This window comes from Leucoraja erinacea, chromosome 32 (genome assembly GCF_028641065.1).
Source record: "Leucoraja erinacea ecotype New England chromosome 32, Leri_hhj_1, whole genome shotgun sequence".
Taxonomy (NCBI): domain Eukaryota; kingdom Metazoa; phylum Chordata; class Chondrichthyes; order Rajiformes; family Rajidae; genus Leucoraja; species Leucoraja erinaceus.
Window position 1 is genome coordinate 11,564,621 of NC_073408.1, and position 21,054 is coordinate 11,585,674.

Here is a 21,054-nt window from a genome sequence, read left to right on the forward strand (position 1 = left end):
TTTCTTCTTTACCACCTCCAAATTGCAGACGACACCTCCATAGTGGGCTGGATATCAACAATGATGAGATGGGAAACCTGAGAACATGGTCACAAGACCTCTCCCTCAATGTCAGCAATACAAAGGAGATTGTCATCGACTTGAAGAAGCAAAGTGGCACACATACCCCGGATATACATTGATGGTGCCAAGGTAGAGATGGTTGATAGATTCAAGTTCTTAGAAATAAATATCATCAGCAATTTGTCCTGGACCAGCCACTTTGGAGAATTGGCCAATAAAACACACAATTTCCTCTATTTCCTCAGAAGGCTTAGGAAGTTTGGGCGCCCCGGCAACTCTCACCAACGTCCACAGATGCGCAGTGGAAAGTATTTTATTGGGATGCATCACATCATTGTTTGGAAATAGCTTAATCCAAGATCGAAAGACTTTGCAGAGAGTTGTTGATGCATCCTAGTCCATCGCACAAACCAACCTCCCCTCCATTGACTCCATCTACAGCTCATGCTGCCTCAGCAAGGCCACCAGCCTAATCAAGGACCAGTCTCACCCTGGTTACTCCCTCTTCTCCCCTCAGGCAAGAGGTACAGAAGTTTGAAAACGCATACCTCCAGATTATGAGAGAGCTTCATCCCAGCTGTTATCAGGCAACTGAACTGTCCTCTCACCAACTTGAGAGCAGTCCTAGCCTCCCATCTTCCCCACTGGAGACGTTTGAACTATTTTTAATCGGACTTTACTGGACTTTATCTTGTACTAAATGTAATACCCTTTTTCATGTATCTGTACACTGTGGACAGCTTGATTGTAATTATGTATTATCTTTTCGCCGACTGGATAGCATGCAACAAAAAAGCTTTTCACTGTACCTCGGTACACGTGACAATAAACAAAATAAGACCCTGATATCATTCTTAAAATATGAATTCTATAATTGTGAAAAACAGGCTCCATCAGAAGCCTAACCAGTATTTACTACAGTTTGGTATAATTTCCTTACTTTTGTGCTCTACACAATCACTAATACTTTTATCAAAACACAATGTGCTGCAGTAACAGGCAGCATCCCTGGAGAACATGGATAGATTAGATTAGATTAGATTAGATTAGACTTTATTAATCCCCTTATTCAGGGGAAATTCAGATAAGCCAATTCAGAAATTCAGATAAGCCACATTTTGAGTCGGGATCCTTCCTGAGACTGATTATGGTAGGGGAGAGAAAGCTGGGAAAGAGGTGGGATCAGGACAAAGTCTGGCAAGTGATACGTGGATACAGGTGAAGGGGGTTTGATTGGCAAATGAGGGGACAAAGGTTAGAAATAAAAGGAGGACAAAAGGGTGTCCGATAAAGAGAGGAGTGAAATGTGAAGCCAGAGGATGGGATATAGGTGGAAGGGGATGGGGGCTAGAGAACAGGGATGGGCTAGTAGGAGAAATGGTTGTGCACAGGGAAGAGAGAGGGAAAAAAAAGGGTGAAGGGTTGTTACCCAAAATTGAAAAATCAATTGTTCATGCGGTTGGGTTGTAAGTTACCCAAGCAGAATATGGGCCACTGTTCCTCTGGTTTGCATGTGGCATCACTCTGGTATGGAAGAGGCATTGTTTCTTCAAAATCGTTTTTACACAAGTTTATCAACTTAATTACTCTGATGCCATAAATATTATTTTTATTTATTCAATCACTGGCAATATTGGCATTTATTGTCCACTCAATTCTCATTGAATGGTGGAGACAGTGAAGAATTACTAGATGTTCGAATATGGAATGGATAGCAGATTTACCTACTTTGAATGACATTAGTGAATCTGACGGGTTGTTGTCAGTTCGGAGGTTTCATAGCTGTTGTTATTTCTTTCCGAAGATTGCACTTTAATTTAAGCATTGTTTCTTCATAATCCTTTTTACACAGGTTTAGCAACTTAATCTGCTACCATAAAGATTATTTTTATTTATTCAATCACTGGTGATATTGGCAATATACTTAAATTAATTTTGCAATTGGAAAACTTACCCCTCAAGACCAATGGCATAAGCCTGTGGCTGTTTGTCTAGTAACATAAACTTTGTACCACCATACACCACTGGAATAGTCAAATCTGGAGGTACTAAAGGTATGTATGAATGGGAATTTCAACACTACATATACCCTTAGGCCTCTCTTTTCCCCTATCTGTCTTAAAATTGTTTCACTTTACTTATTTGGTTTTTATTATTCCTTCCAAAATTAATCACATCAATCCTCTATGCATTAAATTACACTTGGCATGCATCGGCCAATTTTACCCCTTAGTCAATGTGCACTTGAAGAATGTTATTATCCTCCTTACGTCATTATGTCCAAACTTTGTAATTAAGCCCCGTACGCCCAAGGACAGGTTGGCAATGCTTGTAAAAAGTCATTCTGTCTTTTCAGTAACTTCTGTACACTTCTCCCCAGTCTGAAAACATCTATTCACAGTTATCAGTTCTTTTCTATCAACCAATTTCATATCAGTGCTGCCTCTCCTTTAATCTTGTAGACTTTCATTTTGATAGCACGTTTACCTTTGGTGTATTTTATCACTTTTTGAAAGCTTGTACACACTATCTCTAGGTGTCTCATTAAATCTGTCCTGGCAACGAGAAGATGTGATTCCACCCATTTTGTTGCCCTGCCAATTTTCATCTTCAAGAACACAAGGACAGCACGATACTTATACTAAGCTCAGACACACCACTCAACATAGGGTGCAGCCTGGGTCATAATAAAAACAGCAACAATGCCTGGAAACCTACTTGTGTCTATTGTGGTTATCTGGCAGTCTGATACATTAAACAGTTAACTCCTATGTCCCTAATGTGAAGAGAAAGCTGTACAACTTTTCCATTCAATATTTACTTTCTAATTCAGTCCCTCTTTCCCATTATAGGTTACATTTTTCTCATTCAATGGCATTTTCCATCAACGTCCAATCTTCATTCCACGCTCAGTCTGCAATTTAAAATCTTCTGCATACATGGAAACTTTACTTTTAATAACTTTATTCATTATTCGCAAGGAATATATAAGAAACTGCAGATGCTGGAATCTTGAGCAAAAAAAAATGCTGGAGGAATTCAGCATGTCAGAGCAGCATAGAGGGAATAGAAACATAGAAAAATAGGTGCAGGAATAGGCCATTCGGCCCTTTGAGCCAGCACCACCATTCAATATGATCATTGCTGATCATCTAAAATCAGTACCCCGTTCCTGTTTTTCCACATATCCCTTGATTTATTTAGCCCTAAGAGCTAAATCACACTCTCTCTTGAAAATGAACGGACAACGTTTCTTCAGACTGATGAAAAGGGGGGAGAAAAGTGGAAAAGGGAGGTGGGGGGTGGGCAAAACCTGGTAAGCAATAGGTGGATACTGGGAAGGGGAGCTGATTGGAAAATGGCTGGAACAAGTGACAAAAGTGTGAGGTGAAAAGGAAACATTGGATGGAAGGGGACAGGAAGGAGGGGAAAGAAGGGGGCATAAAAGAGAAATGTGGGACCCCATCTAGGAGGTATGGGGAAAGGAGTGCGGTGACTTTACAGAGAGGGGCAATGGTGAGAGAAATGTGTGCGCACTGTGGTGGGGGGTGGCTGGGATAAGAGTATCATGGCAGTTGTAGCAGGCCTGTTTCTTTCCCCCTCCTCCATGCATTCATCTCCCATCCCCGAGTCCCATATTTCCCTTTTCACTGCTGCACCAGCAATATTTGAATTTCTATTACTGAAACAAGGTTCCAAATAATTACTTTAACTTAAATATTAAAATATCTGTGGGAATCAAAGCTGCCTGTTTAGAACCTGACAAAACAGTTTTACTTAAACAATAGTGGCTGATAAACATCTCTGAAGAGCACTTTGCCAGATACAATATGTTCCAAGATTATATTTAACAGGTGCTATCTTTCTTACCATACTCCACTAACACAGCGTGTGGAAAGTGCTCGGGGCATAATCTCTGATCCTTGCTGCATGAAGCCACCCACTGGAAACCAAAGACTGTTCCCTAATGAGTATTGATTCACCAACACGTTGCATTTTCCTTTGAAGCAAGGCTGGGGGTTATACCACTCATACGGAGATAACCTGCAAAAGAAATCATTTCATCTAAAATACGGAGAGTCCCATTAAGAATGTGCATCAAACATTGTTTAGTATCAAACTAGTCAAAGGCCATCAGTTTTAATACAGGACAGCAGCAAATTCTGAGTTTCCTTCGTTACTAACTAAAAACAATCCTCAAATCTATACAAATTATTAAGCTCCTTTGCACTTGTTTTATTAGATGTGATTTAATTAGATCGGCTGCTTTAACCAACATTAGGATTTGCAAACAATAATAAATGCATCAACATGCTCATGTACATACAGAACTTAAAACAAACAATGGTTTCACAGGAGTCCCAAGTGACTATACCTGGCTACAAGGAAGAGAACACAACTGACTGCAAGATAGGCAAGCACCATGAAGAGCCAAACACCAGGAGAGAAAGGGTCCAGGAAGGAAAAATAACCAGGTTTCCTACCCTGAAATACAGTAAGGAAAGGACATAATTGGCATGTGGAAGTAGCACTATACAAGAGCAGGAATAACAGTAAACAACATACAGAGCAACACGCATGAGGAACAAGGATGAAACGCAAATTCTCACAACTTTAAACAGTACATAGACATCATCTGGTGGCTGGTTAATTGGTTTACATTCAAATGAATGTTTTTTTATTATTATTTGATTACCTTAACTAGTTAATCTGCTGCAATTCTACTCAAGGACAGTGCTTATCTCCCCTCTGAAGACAACGTCACACTTCATTCAATTTGAACATGCCTGCTACTCCTGCCGTAGTATCAAGAATGATTCCATAATTTCTATGCCCTTTACTGCTTTATTTGTTAGGAAATTAGCATTTATTGCTTATCCTCAATTGTCCCTGAGATATGATTCTGAACAGCTTGAGTCATTCTTGTGAATGTATTCCATATGTGCTTTGGGCAGGGAGTTCCAAGATCTTGACCCAGAGGTGCTGAAGGGATGGTGATATGTTTTTCAGTTAGATCTGTGTGCCTTAAGGCCCTGTCCCACTTTTCGAGTTATTCACGAACTCTCCCGAATTTTCCCCTTGATTCGAACTCGGGGAATGTTGGTAGTGAGCTCGTAGGAGGCTGTAAGAGTCCATAGATGTTTCGTAGCGGCTCGTAATGCCAGCCGTGGGAACTCGGGGCATCAGGTAAGCCGGGACGTTTTTTCAACATTGTAAAAAATGCCCACGAGTTAAAAAAACAGCCCCGAGTAACTACGAATGGCTATTACCGTAATCCCCCGAGTTCGAATCAAAGGGAAAACCCGGGAGAGTTCGAGTGTAACTCGGGAAAATGGGACAGGGCCTTTAATAGAAGGAGAATCTACAAATGGTGATGTACCCATGCATTTTTTGTTCTTGCCATCTTGAGTGCAGAGGTTGTGGGTTTGGGAGTTGGTGTCGGAGTAGCTGAGCTAAGTATCTGCAATACACTTTGTCGATGGTACATACTGTGTGTAGTGTGTTGACATGTACCTTAAGGGAACTGCGGCATTTATATAGTTTCCTCGTTTCCTTTGTAATCCTTGCTCATTATAGTATTGTGACATGAGCTTTCTCCATGTTCATCTGGAATACTTGCCCGAGGAGAATTTGGAATAGAAACATAGAAATTAGGTGCAGGAGTAGGCCATTCGGCCCTACGAGCCTGCACCACCATTCAATATGATCATGGCTGATCATCTAACTCAGTATCCTGTACCTGCCTTCTCTCCATAACCCCTGATCCCTTTAGCCACAAGGGCCACATCTAACTCCCTCTTAAATATAGCCAATGAACTGGCCTCAACTGAACTGGCCTCAATGAACTGGCCTCAACAATGAACTGGCCTCAACAATGAACTGGCCTCAACTACCTTCTGTGGCAGAGAATTCCAGAGATTCACCACTCTCTGTGTGAAAAATGCTTTTCTCAGTCTCGGTCCTAAAAGATTTCCCCCTTATCCTGAAACTGTGACCCCTTGTTCTGGACTTCCCCAACATCGGGAACAATCTTCATGCATCTAGCCTGTCCAACCCCTTAAGAATTTTGTAAGTTTCTATAAGATCCCCCCTCAATCTTCTAAATTCTAGCTAGTACAAGCCGAGTCTATCCAGTCTTTCTTCATATGAAAGTCCTGACATCCCTGGAATCAGTCTGGTGAACCTTCCCTGCACTCCCTCCATGTCAAGAATGTCTTTTCTCAAATTAGGAGACCAAAACTGTACGCAATACTCCAGGTGTGGTCTCACCAAGACCCTGTACAACTGCAGTAGAACCTCCCTGCTCCCATACTCAAATCCTTTTGCTATGAATGCTAACATACGATTCGCTTTCTTCACTGCCTGCTGCACCTGCATGCCTACTTTCAATGACTGGTGTACCATGACACCCAGGTCTCGTTGCATCTCCCCTTTTACTAATCGGCCACCATTCAGATAATAGTCTACTTCCTGTTTTTGCCACCAAAGTGGATAACCTCACGTTTATCCACATTATACTGCATTATAATGTTGATGACCCTGTCTTTCTCTAGCGTAGCCTGTCGGGATACTTGCCATCACGTCTCTGGCTTTTATGTATTTTGGAAAAGTACTCTCATCCAGCAATCCTGTGCCTCTTTATACCAATTTATGAAAAGTAGTTGGTCATTAAGCAGTGAGTTAAGTTGTTTAATATCCTGGCCTTACTCTGGTTCCCAATACTAGCCATATCTCGTTGGTTTATACAAATGGCACAGAAACATCGAAAAAAGATCACTTCATTATTATTAATGAAACAAAGATTTTTTTTTTACCGTTAAAAAGTACCATAATTAACTGTTAAATATCAGTGTCAATACCATAGTTATCAATAACTCGGTGTAATGCTTTTGTGGACTGCAAAGATGATGCAATCTGAGCTGCTCCCACTTCATTTCTGTTCATTTTTTCAATCCCAAGTTCAAACTACAAAACAAAGAATCATGTAAAAGTTTACCTGTACCAGTGCTCATTGGTTTTCAACCCCTGTAATGCTTTTGTGGGCTAGAGGAGGAATCTGAGCTGCACTTCATTCTTTTTCAGTTATACCTTCATGGGATATGAACACTGCTGACATTTAATGTCCATCCTTTATAGCCCCTAAGTTGAGCATCAACACTATTGGTGGGTCCAGAGCTACACAGGCCAGACAGGTAAGAAGGCTAATGAGCCAGATGGGTTTTTACACCAATCTGGTGGTATCATGATTACTGTTATATCATTCCAGATTTACTTAATTACATTAATTTAAATTCCGTAGCTGTTGTCCTGGGAGTCAACCACTCAGTGTAGCTGCCTGGACATCTGTCAAGTAAATTAATCACTGTTACGCCATCACTTAAAGCTAGAAGAAATTTTATTTCCAGTCCCATTAGACACATATTCATTTTCTTTCACAACTACTTGGCTAGTTACTGATTCAGCTTCCCTCTCTATTCCACATTGGATATTCCACATTGTCACAATTCTCTACATTAAAACCCTGCTGCATCGCCTCACTAAGCTGACCAGGTTTAGTTTACTTTAGAGATACAGCGCGGAAACAGGCCCTTCGGCCCACCGAGTCAGCACCAATGAGCAATACTTGCACATTAACACTACCCTGCATGCATTGGGGACAATTTTTTAATAACATTTTTATACCTAGCCAATTAAAGGGCCTGTCCCACTGTACGAGGTAATTCAAGAGTTCTCCCGAGTTTCCCCTGATTCGAACTCAGAGAATTACGGTAATAGCAGTTCGTAGGTACTCGGGGCTCTCGCTGAAAAAAATTCACGAGTTACCGCATTTCCCGAGTACCTGCCGTTAGCATTACGAGCCGCTACGAGACATCCACGAGCTCCGACATAGCCGCTACGTACATTCTACGTACTTACCACGAGTTAGATTTTTTAAAAACTCGGGAGAGCTCTTGAATTACCTCGTTTGAATTACCAGGCCCTTAACCTACGACCCTGTACGTCTTTGGAGTGTGGGTGGAAATTGAAGATCTTGGCGAAAATCCCCGCAGGACACTGGGAGAACACACAAACTCCGTACAGACAAGACACAGGAACATGAGATCTAATTCCAAGGGACATGGTTGGATTCCAGCTTCATATATTTGTCATCAACTTCACCAGTGTTTCACCTTCTCTTTACTTTGTCCATCATCTGCTTTTTTCTCAACAGTTCAGTTTTTAGTTTAGTTCAGAGATACAGTGTGGAAACATGCCCTTTGGCCCACGTCGACCAGCGATCCCCGCACACCAACACTCTCCTACACATACTAGGGACAATTTACAATTATATTAAGCCAATCAACCTGAAAACCTGTACATCTTTGGCATGAGGGAGGAAACCGGAGATCCCGGAGAAATGGCATGCAGGTCACGAGGAGAACGTACAAACTTCGTACAGCCAGCAACCGGAGTCAGGATTGAACCCGCGTTTCTGGCGCTGTAAGGCAGCAACTCTACTCCCGCGCCACTGTGCCACTTTTAAGTCCCTTCCTGTCCTGTGAAAGACACTTAATTATCAATCTTTGGTCAATCATCACTGACACAATAGTAACATGTACAATGGTCATGTACAGGGGTCAGTTTATTTCCAGGTGTTATCCAACAACTGAACTATCCCAGCAACAACTAGAGTACGGTCCTGAGCTAATATCAACCTCATTGGAGACCCTCGGACTATCTTTAATTAGACGTTACTGGGCTTTATCTTGCACTAAATGTTATTTCCTTTATCCCGTATCTGTACACTGTGGATGGCTCGATTGTAATCATGTATAATCTTTCCACTGACTGGTTAGCACACAAAAACTTTTCACTGTACCTCGGTCTACGTGACATTAAACTAAAGGAAAAGGCGGGTAATTAATGATCCAGCCAGAGAGTTGCGGGGAGACATTTCACTCACTGGAGACGTGGATGAAGTTGAGGACACCGTGCTGGCACCAGATTAGAGGGCACTGTATCCATGACATGCCAAGAAAGGATGCAAGTTTAATTCCCTCTCTGTCTCACTAATTCTAAATGATTTCTGCCCACCCAGACTTAGCTCATACCATTTTCTTTGTTCTGCTGATTCATCTTGGCAATTGTGCAAGTTGATAAGAGTAGGAGCAGAATTAATTCTTGGTTAATTGTAGTGAAGGCAAAATATAAGGAAATTAATGAAGAGTTAGAGGATATAAAGATCATATCTACCTACAAATCCTAGGCTCCTGGATCTGATGGCTTAACACTGGAACCAACAAGAGAGCTAATTAGCGATTTCAGCTACAGGGAGTTAGAGAACAGTGACAGTATGTTTTTTCTGAAGCTCTCCTTCATAGTAAATCTCCAGGGGAGTTGAAGAAACTCTTGACCATTTCATGGACACTGTTGCTTTTTAGCCACATGTACCTACTCATAAATTATTCTACTTTTATCATTCCTAGTCTATAAACCTCAGTATGTCCCTGAATCCCATTATCTTCATCACTGCTAAGAAATAGCTGTATAATTTCAGTACCTGTGTTAAATCATAACAGCACTCAATGAAAATGTAGAAAGGAATTGCAGATGCTGGTTTATACACAAAAAGGACACAAAGTGCTGGAGTAATTCAACAGGTCAGGCAGCATTTCGGGAGAGTATGATAAGGTGATGTTTCGGGTCGAGACCCGTCCTTAGATTCAAAGTATGAAGAGGGTCTCAACCCGACAAATCACCCACCCATATACGTCAGGCTGAAGAAGGGTCTCAACCCGAAACGTCACCCATTCCTTCTGAGTTACTCAAGTATTTTGTGTTTATCTTTGGTTTAAACTTCCATCTGGCAATTCCTTCATACACATCATCTACCCATGTTCTCCAGAGATGCTGCCTGACTGCCGAGTTATGGCTAGTTTTCACGGGGCGACTTGACGCAAGATGTAGCCAGAGTGGAGTGGTCGTGGTCTAGCACGATATCACACGATATAACGGGGGTAGAGTAAAGAGTTCCCACGGTACTCGGCAATTCTGTCATTTGTGCGAGTGACTTGTCCGTCTCCCGATTTTTCCCGTTAATCGTGAATGAACATCGTGGACTGTAGTGTAGTTAATCACGTGGCACAAATGATGTTACTTTGTTGTCTATGTTTTTTTAGACAAATGTTGTTTGGTGTGATGCACCTTCTCTCAATATGTGCAAGAAGTCGTCTTTTTATTTTGTCAAATATGAATAAAGACTGTATCTCACATTGACCGTGATGATTGTGTTATTTTATGATCTACTGATAGGTGAAACTTTCAGTCTGAAGAAGGCTCTCGACCCAAAACGCCACCCGTTCCTTCTCTCCAGAGATGCTACCTGTCCCGCTGAGTTGCTCCAAGCAACTGGTGTCTATCTTCAAAGGACTGACCAGGACTGCTCTCTCTCTCTCTCTCTCTCTCTCTCTCTCTCTCTCTCTCTCTCTCTCCCTCCCTCTCTCTCACACAGGCATGAATGGATGAACTCCGCGGGCCAGGCAGCATCTACGGAGGGAAATGGACAGGCGACCCATTCTTCAGGCTGCCTTATGTATCTCTCCCCCCCCCTCACCCCAACTCCCACCCACACACACGAATGCTGGAGAAAATCAGCGGGTGCAGCGGGTCCGAAACGTTGTCTATTTCCTTCGTTCCATAGATGCTGCTGCACCCGCGGAGTTTCTCCAGCATTCGCGTGTGTGGGTGGGAGTTGGGGGGGGGGGGGGAGAGAGACATAAGGCAGCCTGAAGAATGGGTCGCCTGTCCATTTCCCTCCGTAAATGCTGCCTGGCCCGCGGAGTTCCTCCATTCATGCCTGTGTGAGAGAGGGAGGGAGGGAGGAGAGAGAGAGAGAGAGAGAGAGGCACACACAAGGTGGATGCGAAATCTCACCTGCCTGTTTCAGTGACAGACACCCACCGCCAGTAAATGAAGACACCCTCATCTGTCTCCCCCTCCTCTCCCTCGACTCCCCCACCTTTCCCTCCCAACTCCAGTCCCGTCCCGACCCCCTGGGAAACTGAAGGTTTCCCGCTGTAATTAAAGAGTTCCCACGGTAGACTGTAAAACTGGGACCCTGGTTCTGGACTCCCCCAACATCGGGAACATTCTTCCTCCATCTAGCCTGTTCAATCCCGTAGATACGATTAGACAGGTATCTAGTTATTTAATTCAATTAATGATTTCTATCGCCCAGCCTCTCATCTTTCAATCGGGTTCGGCCAGGAAGGAACTGCAGATGCTGGATTAAAACAAAGATAGACACAACATGTAGCTCAGCGGGACAAGCAGCATATCAGAAGGGTCTCGACCCGAAATGTCACCCATTCCTTCTCCCCAAAGATGCTGCCTGCCGTCGTCGAGTTCCTTCCGACACATACACAAGAAATAAGCAACTTTTCGGGCCGAAACGTTGCCTATTTCCTTCGTTCCATAGATGCTGCTGCACCCGCTGAGTTTCTCCAGCATTTTGTGTGTGTGGGTGGGAGTGGGGGGGGGGGGGAGGGATAAGGCAGCCTGAGAAAGGCTCGCCTGTCAATTTCCCTCCGTAGATGCTGCCTGGCCCGCAGAGTTCCTCCAGTTAGAAACTGCTTTCAGACAAAAAAGAGACACACTGACATTAATGAAATGCTTGTTAGCTAGTTTTACTAGATTTGTATGTAAATAGCAAACTGGCTGGATTCACTCTATCCAACTTCCGGGTTCACCGTTCGCAGGAGTTCCCACGGTGACCGCAAGAGTTACTACGGATATCGCACTGGCCACTACGTTCATAAAATGTTGCAATGCTCAACCACAAGTGGACAAATTCAAACATGTTTGAATTTTCTCCCGAGTACCCAAGTTACACGATTACCTGCCGTTAGCGCCACGGTGGTCCACGAATGCCGTACTGTTACCGCACGAGGTTCCCACGATGTTAAACTCTGGTTACCTCTTGCGTCAAGTCGCCCCGTGAAAAGGGGGTTTTAGACTCCAGCACTTTGTATCCTTTTGAGCACTCAATGAAACACTTGTTGCTAAATATATTTTGCTCTGCTGCAAAACAATGTTGTTACTTCGATCGTATCATGCATAAAAGGAGAAACAACATCATGGTCTGATAAGTGTGCATGGCCACTTAAATATTGTATTGCCATTCCATGAATTATTAAACTTGGGCAGATTTGTGTATGAAAGCATTAGTGTAAACTATGCAGCTAAGCATAAACGACGATGAACAGTTAGACCATCAAAATGAATGTGCTCCTCTGCTGCCTTGAAGGGCTCAATGGCTCAAGTCCTTTCCTATTATAGGGTGATTTCACCAAATGTCAAATGAGCGTAGATCCCCCCTCACGTGACCGAAAATTTTAACTGGAGGACATATGTCACATCGGTACATGTTAGTGAATGGGGAAACACGCACTTTCCCACCCGTTAAAAACATGGAAAACGGCCGATTTTTGAGCTGAAATTTTCTGTGCTAGTCGGGGTGACCGTGAAGCACAGCGACCTAAATTTTCAGGCAAAAAAAAAGATAGAAAGTAAGGTAATTACAAGAGGGAACTGAAGGTAGAAAGCAGCGGAAGTGAACAGCTGACATTTGCCGTGGAGATTTTAAGATCCAAAATATCGGGAATTATCGCGTTTGCTCGCTGAATTTCATCAAAAGTAAGGCATTATTAACTTACTTTTGATGAAATTCAGCGAGCAAACTCGTTAATTCCCGATATTTTGGATCTTAAAATCTCCATGGCAAATGTCTGCTAAGCACTTCCGCTGCTTTCTACCTTCAGTTCCCTCTTGTAATTACCTTACTTTCTATCTTTTTTTTTGCCTGAATATTTAGGTCGCTGTGCTTCACGGTCACCCCGACTAGCACAAAAAATCTCAGCTTCAAAAATCGGCCGTTTTCCATGTTTTTAACGGGTGGGAAAGTGCGTGTTTCCCCATTCACTAACATGTACCGATCTGACATATGTCCTCCAGTTAAAATTTTCGGTCACGTGAGGGGGGATCTACGCTCATTTGACCTTTGGTGAAATCACCCTATAGGAGCTTGTTCTATGTCAGTTTTCCTTGCTGTGTTATGTACTCTCCTACACTGGGCAACTTCTGACTATAAAAAATAAAGGCAAATGGAGGGCAAAGTGATTTGATATTGAACTACTCAGCTAATTTTCTAGTGCACCTTTGTCAGTGGGTGTACCATTAGGCCAGTTCATCCTGTTCCCAACCCATACCCTGTGACGACTGTACACAAACAAGCTGGAGAAACTCAGCGGTTGCAGCAGCATCTATGGAGCGAAGGAAATAGGCAACGTTTCGGGCCGAAACCCTTCTTCAGACCCCAACCGGACCATCGGTACTGACTGGCCATCCACCGGCACACCCAGCAATTCCCCAACCGGGCACTGAGATCCACCCTGGCCACGATGCGCTGGCACCAGCAGGACCTCGCATTGACACTCCCTGAACTTCAGGCCTCACTAACCCAGACCTGCAATGGACTCCAATTATATCCCCCTCCTGTGACGACTGTCTGCATTAGCCCCACAATTGCACAAAAGATTTTATTGCCACCCAGCTCCCAACACACTGCTGATGAATTGCGCTTCAGAAAACCTTATTCCATTTAAATACCTCCGATGATCAGCAATATTTTGAAAGTCTTGAAAAATGTAGGAAATTTATTAAAAATAAAAACAAAGTTCTCATGAAAATGTAAATTAATTAAAACAATCCTAAATTGAAATAAAATAAACAAATTGCATACCTAACCTAAAGTTTTAAATTGAAAATCTACAACCTCATTCCAGCTAAGGACCAGATACAATAGTATTCAGTAGAAACAAGGAACTGCAGATGCTATTTTTCTAAGGAAAGGCCCAATATGCTGGAGTAACTCAGCGGGTAAGGCAGCATTTTTGTAGAACGTGGATAGGTGACGTTTCAGGTTGGGACTCTTCTTCAAACTGTTTGTTCTTCAGTCTGAAAAAGGGTCCTGAACTGAAATGACACCTATCCATCTTCAGGAAGCTGCCTCACCCGCTGAGTTACTCCAATGTATTTTGTCTTTCTATGGTATTGGTCTGGCAACTTGGACCAATATGGACCACGCAGTGAGTTGTAGTCAATGTAGCAACCTGCACGGAAATTCTGCAGCATAGTTCGTTGCCGATTATTCATGGGTCATCTGACTAGCTAGGGACCTGCTCTGGCCCCTTCCAATTCGGTAACATTGCATATTTGCCTTTGGCAGGTTGTAAAATGCCTTCTGTATATTTGCCCAGCGTATTGGTACAGCACCTGCAATAAGTCAGGCCACAGTCTGCAGTATGCTGCTAGACTGACCTTTTGGAAAACTATATTTTCTTGAAAGATTCCTCCGGTTGTTTGCACTTCATCTTCGACTGCAAATTGTATTTGGCAGAGAGCCACCATGATGCAGAGTTGTTCACTCCTGTGGCTCAGACTTGCTAAGTTAATGCGTTAATCCAGAATTATTTCAGATGTTTCATTTTTGGTAATTTCCCTCCCAATCACCACTGAACTAACATTAATTTGACGAGGAAATCAGTGGCACCATTCATTTTATTTTGAACGTAGAGAAACAAATAAAATATTTTCCTTACCCAAAACATGACAACAAATAGGAAGACTCTGAATGGAACACACTTAATAAATTCAACTTTATCAGAAGAAATTATTTAAAGAATATATGAGCTATTCTATATGCAATAGAAGCAGATTATAATGACGACCTTTAAAAGACATTTGGACAGATATGACGGGTTTAGAGGGCAATGGCCAAATGTCGGTAAATAGTACTATCCCAGTGGACCAAAGGGCCTGTTTCCATTCTGTACAGCGCTATGACACTATATTTTACGATATTTGAAGTGGCACATTAAAGCTGCTTTGTGTGAGAAGTGGAAGCCTACCTGAAAGCCTGCATTCAATGGTACATTATTGGCACATGTACCTAAGTATAGTGAAATTATTTTTTTCCCCATGCAGTTCAGTGACAATCCTACTATACATAAGGCACCATCATACTAAGTATAAGAGTGTAAGATAGTAGGGCACACCGAGTCCCTATACAAGAGTTGCCATGTTTTAGGCACCAACTTGTACCCTTCAAATCCAAATATATTTAATAAATGTTAGTGTCTTAACTTGGCCATGAAGGCCCATTGTCCTGGCAGTGGTACCGGATCAGAGTTGCAGTGGTCGGCCTGGCATGGTGATGCTGTTCATTCATTTCAAGTGGCTTGAATTTCACCCTTTCCAGCCTGAAACTGGTGGTTCTTTGTGCACCCATGGATCTGATGGTAAATGTTGCAGTTTCCAACACAAGCACCGACTAACCAATGTCTGTTCAATGCCATGCAAACTGAAATGACAGCATCTTGGGTTTAGACGACAGTGAGAAATTGGGCTTGCAGGACAACAAAGCGTAAAAAGATACAAACTCAGTACCCCGTTTTGGCTTTCCCCCCATATCCCTTGATTCCCTTAGTCCCAAAGCTAAATCTACTGTAACTCTCTCTTGAATACATCCTGTGAATTGGCCACCACTGCTTTCTGTGGCAGAGAATTCCACAGATTCACAACTCTCTTGGTGAAAAAGTTTTTCCTCATCTCAGTCCTAAATGGCCTACCCCTTATTCTTAAACTATGACCCTGCTCTGGAATCCCCCAACATCGGGAACACTTTTCCTGCATCTACCCTGTCCAATCCTCTAAGAATTTAATATGTTTCTATAAGATCCCCTCTCATCCTTCTAAATCCCAGTGAATACTAGCCCAGTCGACCCATTCTTTCATCATATGTCAGTCCCGCTATCCTGGGAATTAACCTGGTGAACCTGCACTGCACTCCCTCAATAGCAATAATGTCCTTTCTCAAATTAGGAGACCAAAATTGCACACAATACTCCAGGTGCGGTCTCACCAGGGCCCTGTACAACTGCAGTAGGACCTCCTTGCTCCTGCCTGCTGTACCTGCATGCTTACTTTCAGTGACTGATGTACAAGCACACCCAGGTCTCATTGCACCTCACCTTCTCCTAATCTGGTCCATATATCGGTCCTTGCTAGGGATTGCAACTAGTATTATCTGGAAATCACAGAAACTCCTTCACTGCTACTTATAGACTTTTGGAACTTGAAACAACTGCAGAAAATTGAACCAACGATCAAAATACATCAACCAGCAACAAAAATGCAATAATAAACAATCCCTTTATTGAATAAATGATGATGTGAAGACGGAGTGCATGAGGAGAAAGGATGCCTTTCTGCTCCTAAATACGTATTCAGCTTGTGTAGGATTAAGAGATAATGTTATTTTTAGCAAATTGCAATTGTGGCATCAAAGCCAAACTGCAGACTGATTGATGCAATTATCGAGCTGCCTCGCTTGCTTCTGCGTGCTAACATCTTAAACAATGAACCATCCGGAACAATTATCCCAATAAGTGTGTGAGTTCATCACAGTCGCTACTTTGAAGCTCTCATAGCACTGGAAAAAAAAGGTTTATCATGCTCAATTTTGATGTCATCAAAGAGGTGTAGCTCTGAATAACTTTCCTCTCCTTTCTGTGGAAATGTGTCTGGTCTCTAACAAAACTATCTTTGCTCAGTCCGTCTTTTCTGCCCTTCTGATTCTAATCGACCAGAACCAAATCTATTTTCACCTCACTGACACCAGCCTTCACGCAGAAGAACATTTTGCACATTTTACTTCTTCAAAATTGCTTCAAACCTGACAGCGATGTTATGGTCACTGTCCCCAAATGTTCCTCCAATGAAATGTTCCATCTGTCACATTTCTCCAGAGCTGGGGTTGGAAATGTACCATTCATGAAAAAAAACCTCTATGTAGAATTAGAGATTCCTTTTGTAGGAAAGAACTGCAGACACTGGTTTAAACCGAAGACAAACACAAAAAGCTGGAGTCTGAAGAAGGCTCTCGACCCGAAACGTCACCCATTCCTTCTCTTTAGAAATGCTGCCTGTCTCGCTGAGTTACTCCAGCATTGTGTGTCTACTAGGTGTGAGTAAGTGTTCGGCACGGACAAGAAGGGCTGAGATGGCCTGTTTCCGTGCTGTAATTGTCATATGGTTATATGGTTACCCTAGAGATTCCTTTTACTTTTTGCTAGTTATCATTACAGTTCTATTTCAGTAAAGAAAGGAAACAAAACACTTTCACCTATTTCGTGCCTTACACAATTATAGAACATCTCCAATTGCATCCATGGTATCATCACCAGGGCAACATGGAAATGAGCAGTCAATGGATGCACAGCAAGACCCCACAAAGAGTGAGGAGAGAGTAAGGATGGCTGAGGAAAATATATTTGTCCAGCTTTTTTAAAAGAACCACTGAATCTTTATGTACACGAGAGGAGACAGATGGCCCTCATTTATACATCATACAAAAGGTACCAACTAACCCAGTCTGCATTAGAGCAGGGGCTATCACTGCCTGAGGAAGGGTGCAAAGGAAGGCAAACTGCATGGATATTTCACTGTGACAGGACCGCTGGTCTCTTACCATTTGAACTCGGTAGAGAATACTAATTCCAAGAGTCATAAATGGTTTGGAGAAATCTATGACCTTCTCGCGTTCAGCTGTGATGGTTAAGCCGGCTACTGCCAGATCAGCTTTCTGTGGATAAAATTAAAAGCAGGCAAGTCAGTGGGGACTGAATAAGATAAACACAAACAGAGAATAAACACAAAAAGCTGGAGTAACTCAGTGGGACAGGGAGCATCTCTGGAGAGAAGAAATGGTCATCCATTCCTTCTCTCCAGAGATGCTGCCTGTCCTGCTGAGTTACTCCAGCATTTTGTGTTTATCTTCAGTTTAAACCAGCATCTGCAGTTCCTTCTTACATCCTCTCTCTCTTTCACAAACACACACGCAAATACACGTGCACACAATCATTACCCATCAAATAGACCAGATTTCATCTAAAGCAGAAATTGCAAATTGAGGGGAACTGTTGTGGGAGATTTTCTTCCCCGATTCCAGTGCTGATGCTGAGATTTAACTGTGTATCCCAGAGGAAGTTCCAATTTCCAGCACTGCTGCCAATTTAAACCAGCAGTAGCATCTTCCACACTCCACCCCCACTCCACCGGTGTTAAAGGCTGCCACAGTTCCTCATGAAGTCCAGGGTGTCTTCCAGTTCTCAGGCCACAAGATCAACCCCTCATCCTGTGCTGGGCTAAACCTGCCACAAGAACCATACTCTCCTTTCAAATGAATGGGAGATATTGTCTTCTGGGAGAAAGGCAAGAAGTTATCTTTATATTAATTGAGGTGAGTTTTAATGAACAAAATTATTTAGTGCAGCTGTGTGCTTTTTTTGCTTTATAAATGTAAAGAAGTATTTTAATTTTTCAAACACTATTTTGTTTTTTCTTAATATTACAAATATTCACAAGCATTCAATGGTTCTACAATACTGATGCAGACAGCCACTGAACCGTTAATAGCAGGGAGTAGAAGCTTGTTGGTTGTCAAAGCAGTTCTACCAGTGCAGTTTTTTGCCTGTGGTGAGACAGCCTGCATTTTCTCAGCGATCTCTGGTTTCTTCAAAGATGTAGAGGTTTGTAGGTTAATTGGCTTGGTATAATTGTAACTTGTCCCTAGTGTGTGTACGATAGTGTAAGTGTGCGGGAGTCGCTGGTTGTTGCGGACTTGGTGGGCTGAAGGGACAGTTTCCACACTGTAGCTCTAAACTAAACTAAAAAAAAGATAGTTGCGAGAACAACCAAGTTTAATATATATTTCCCATCAATTAGAACAGCGCCCATTTTGTTCGAGCTAACTATTTCAAAGATGTCCATACTTAGACTTGGTTTAATTATAAAAGATGGTCCAGAAAAGTTCTGGTAGTGAGAGCTGTGGTGGGGGAAGTCAGGGGGGAAAACAATCTACCCCCATAACCATGGACTGAGAATCAAATATAGATGGGGCTGAGATGGAGAATGCATTCAGTGGCAAATCTTAAACAAGGGTAGGATGAAGAAATTTAAATGAGAAAAAAGGACAGTAAAAGGAAGAAAGTTAAATGGTAAAATTTGGCATTGTATAAAATCTCCACTTGTTCACAACCTGCAGAACTCAGAATCCACTCATTTAATCATTCGTTCACTGAGCAAGAAAGGTTGATTGGCTGTCATTGTCAATTATTGCAGCATTAAAAGGGTAGATGCTGTTAATCACTCAACAGTGGCGGGTTTAAGGGTCAATTAGCGAACAAGTGGAGAAACCTCATGAAACCAACAACAGTCATGCAAAGAAAAATCCTGTTGTGATTCAAAATGCAGGGGGTACTTTTCCTCAAAACCAGCTGTTTGGTTTGTGCATTAATGATCACAGTATCACTCACATCATAATAATTTGATCACAAATTTTGGACAACTGCGTTATCATGTTTTTTTGCAACACATGATATATGCAAGTATCTCTTTCGTACATTATTAAGATGAAACCAAAAAAAAATCAATGCTGTTATACGTTTGATCTATTACGTAAACATTGTATTTGTAAAATTGTAGTTACAATATATGATGTATTTTTGTGAAAAGGAGCAGTCCAAACCACAAGATGAATTATTATGCACATGAAAATAACATCTATAATCTAAAAAAGTGTAACTGGAAAAGGCATTTCTAAATCAGAAAGTAAATGGCAAGGAAGCAGTCAGTTGTGATTCCGATCAAGGTCCCTGCAACACCAGAACACAGCTGAAAGGATAGGATAGGATAGGATAGCGAGGAGATTTCCATTGATGCATCCCACCTATAATTATGCTTTAAAGCTTTAACTGATTTGCACCAACAGTTCATAATGGGTTGAGTTACACTGTTCTTATGAACCTGCGCCATGGGATTGTGAATCTTAATTAACTGAATCTGAGAATTTGTGGGTTGCTATGGAGAAAGTTGACCATTAAACCTAGGCCAGGAAATGGAACTAGATACCCTGACACAATTACTGCCATCAAATCACATGGTTATAGATCTGGAAACGGAAATAGTCACCCTAACGCACTCATTTCTATCAAATCACACGAATACATTTTACTACATTTCTCCAAACACCCTGATTCAATCATCTTCTGAAAGAGTCTGAAGAAGGGTTTTGGCCCGAAACATTGCCTATTTCCTTCGCTCCATAGATGCTGCTGCACCCGCTGAGTTTCTTGAGCATTTTTGTGTACCTTCAATCATCTTGACTTGGTTTCCCTGATTGTATCACTCCTGACCTCCTGGACCCCTTCAGCCTTGGCCCTAGCATTCCAAACAAGGATGATACTTCATCCATCATCTGGATCTGCTCACCCCAATCTATTGGTTTCCTGGCCATTTGGTTCCCTGGGCTGCAGTTGACTTTCAGTGTTCGCAGATCACTCAAGAATGACCACAATTGCTGACTGCAACCTATGACATGTAGGTTATGGCAACCTTTCAAATGCAACAGAATTAGTTTTGGCTAAAGGCATTCTTGAAATATATTTGCACTTAAAGAAAATCAGTGTTAAACTGGTGTGTTACAATTGTTTTTCTGAGTCTGGGAATAAAGTGGATGGTGTCGATCTTTGATGTTATATGCCTCACCTGGGAGTGCTTGATGCTGATCAGGAGGACTCCGAGTAGGAAAGTGCTCCATTTCTCAGCAATTATACCCCTCATGTTGACGAGCACCAAGCTTAACAATAAAATATGATCAAGTGTTGTGATGTAGGACGAAAGGAAAATCGCTGTTGCTCCCCTGAGTGAGATCTCGAATTACGAGCTGGAATATAAACCTTCAATCGATTTGTCCGTGTCCACAATTTGCGCAGCAACTCTGCTGGTTTCCAGCATATTATTTTAAGTAGCACAGAGAGGTGACTTTAGGCTTCCATTCTGAAACTGATCATTAATTCATGCGCTATGTTATTATTTAATATTAATTGAAAT

At 42.2% G+C, this 21,054-nt stretch overlaps 1 protein-coding gene across 1 annotated transcript in view; it reads right to left on the reverse strand.

Moving 5' to 3' along the window:
- grik4 (glutamate receptor, ionotropic, kainate 4) overlaps positions 1-21,054 on the reverse strand; it is a 95,137-nt gene that overhangs the window by 11,385 nt on the left and 62,698 nt on the right. Inside the window, exons 13-15 of the mRNA XM_055660773.1 lie at positions 17,633-17,746; positions 4,439-4,548; positions 3,934-4,107 (exon numbers count right to left, since the gene is read on the reverse strand). Of these exons, the coding sequence (XP_055516748.1) occupies positions 3,934-4,107; positions 4,439-4,548; positions 17,633-17,746 (398 nt within the window). The remainder of the gene's footprint in view (positions 1-3,933; positions 4,108-4,438; positions 4,549-17,632; positions 17,747-21,054) is intronic.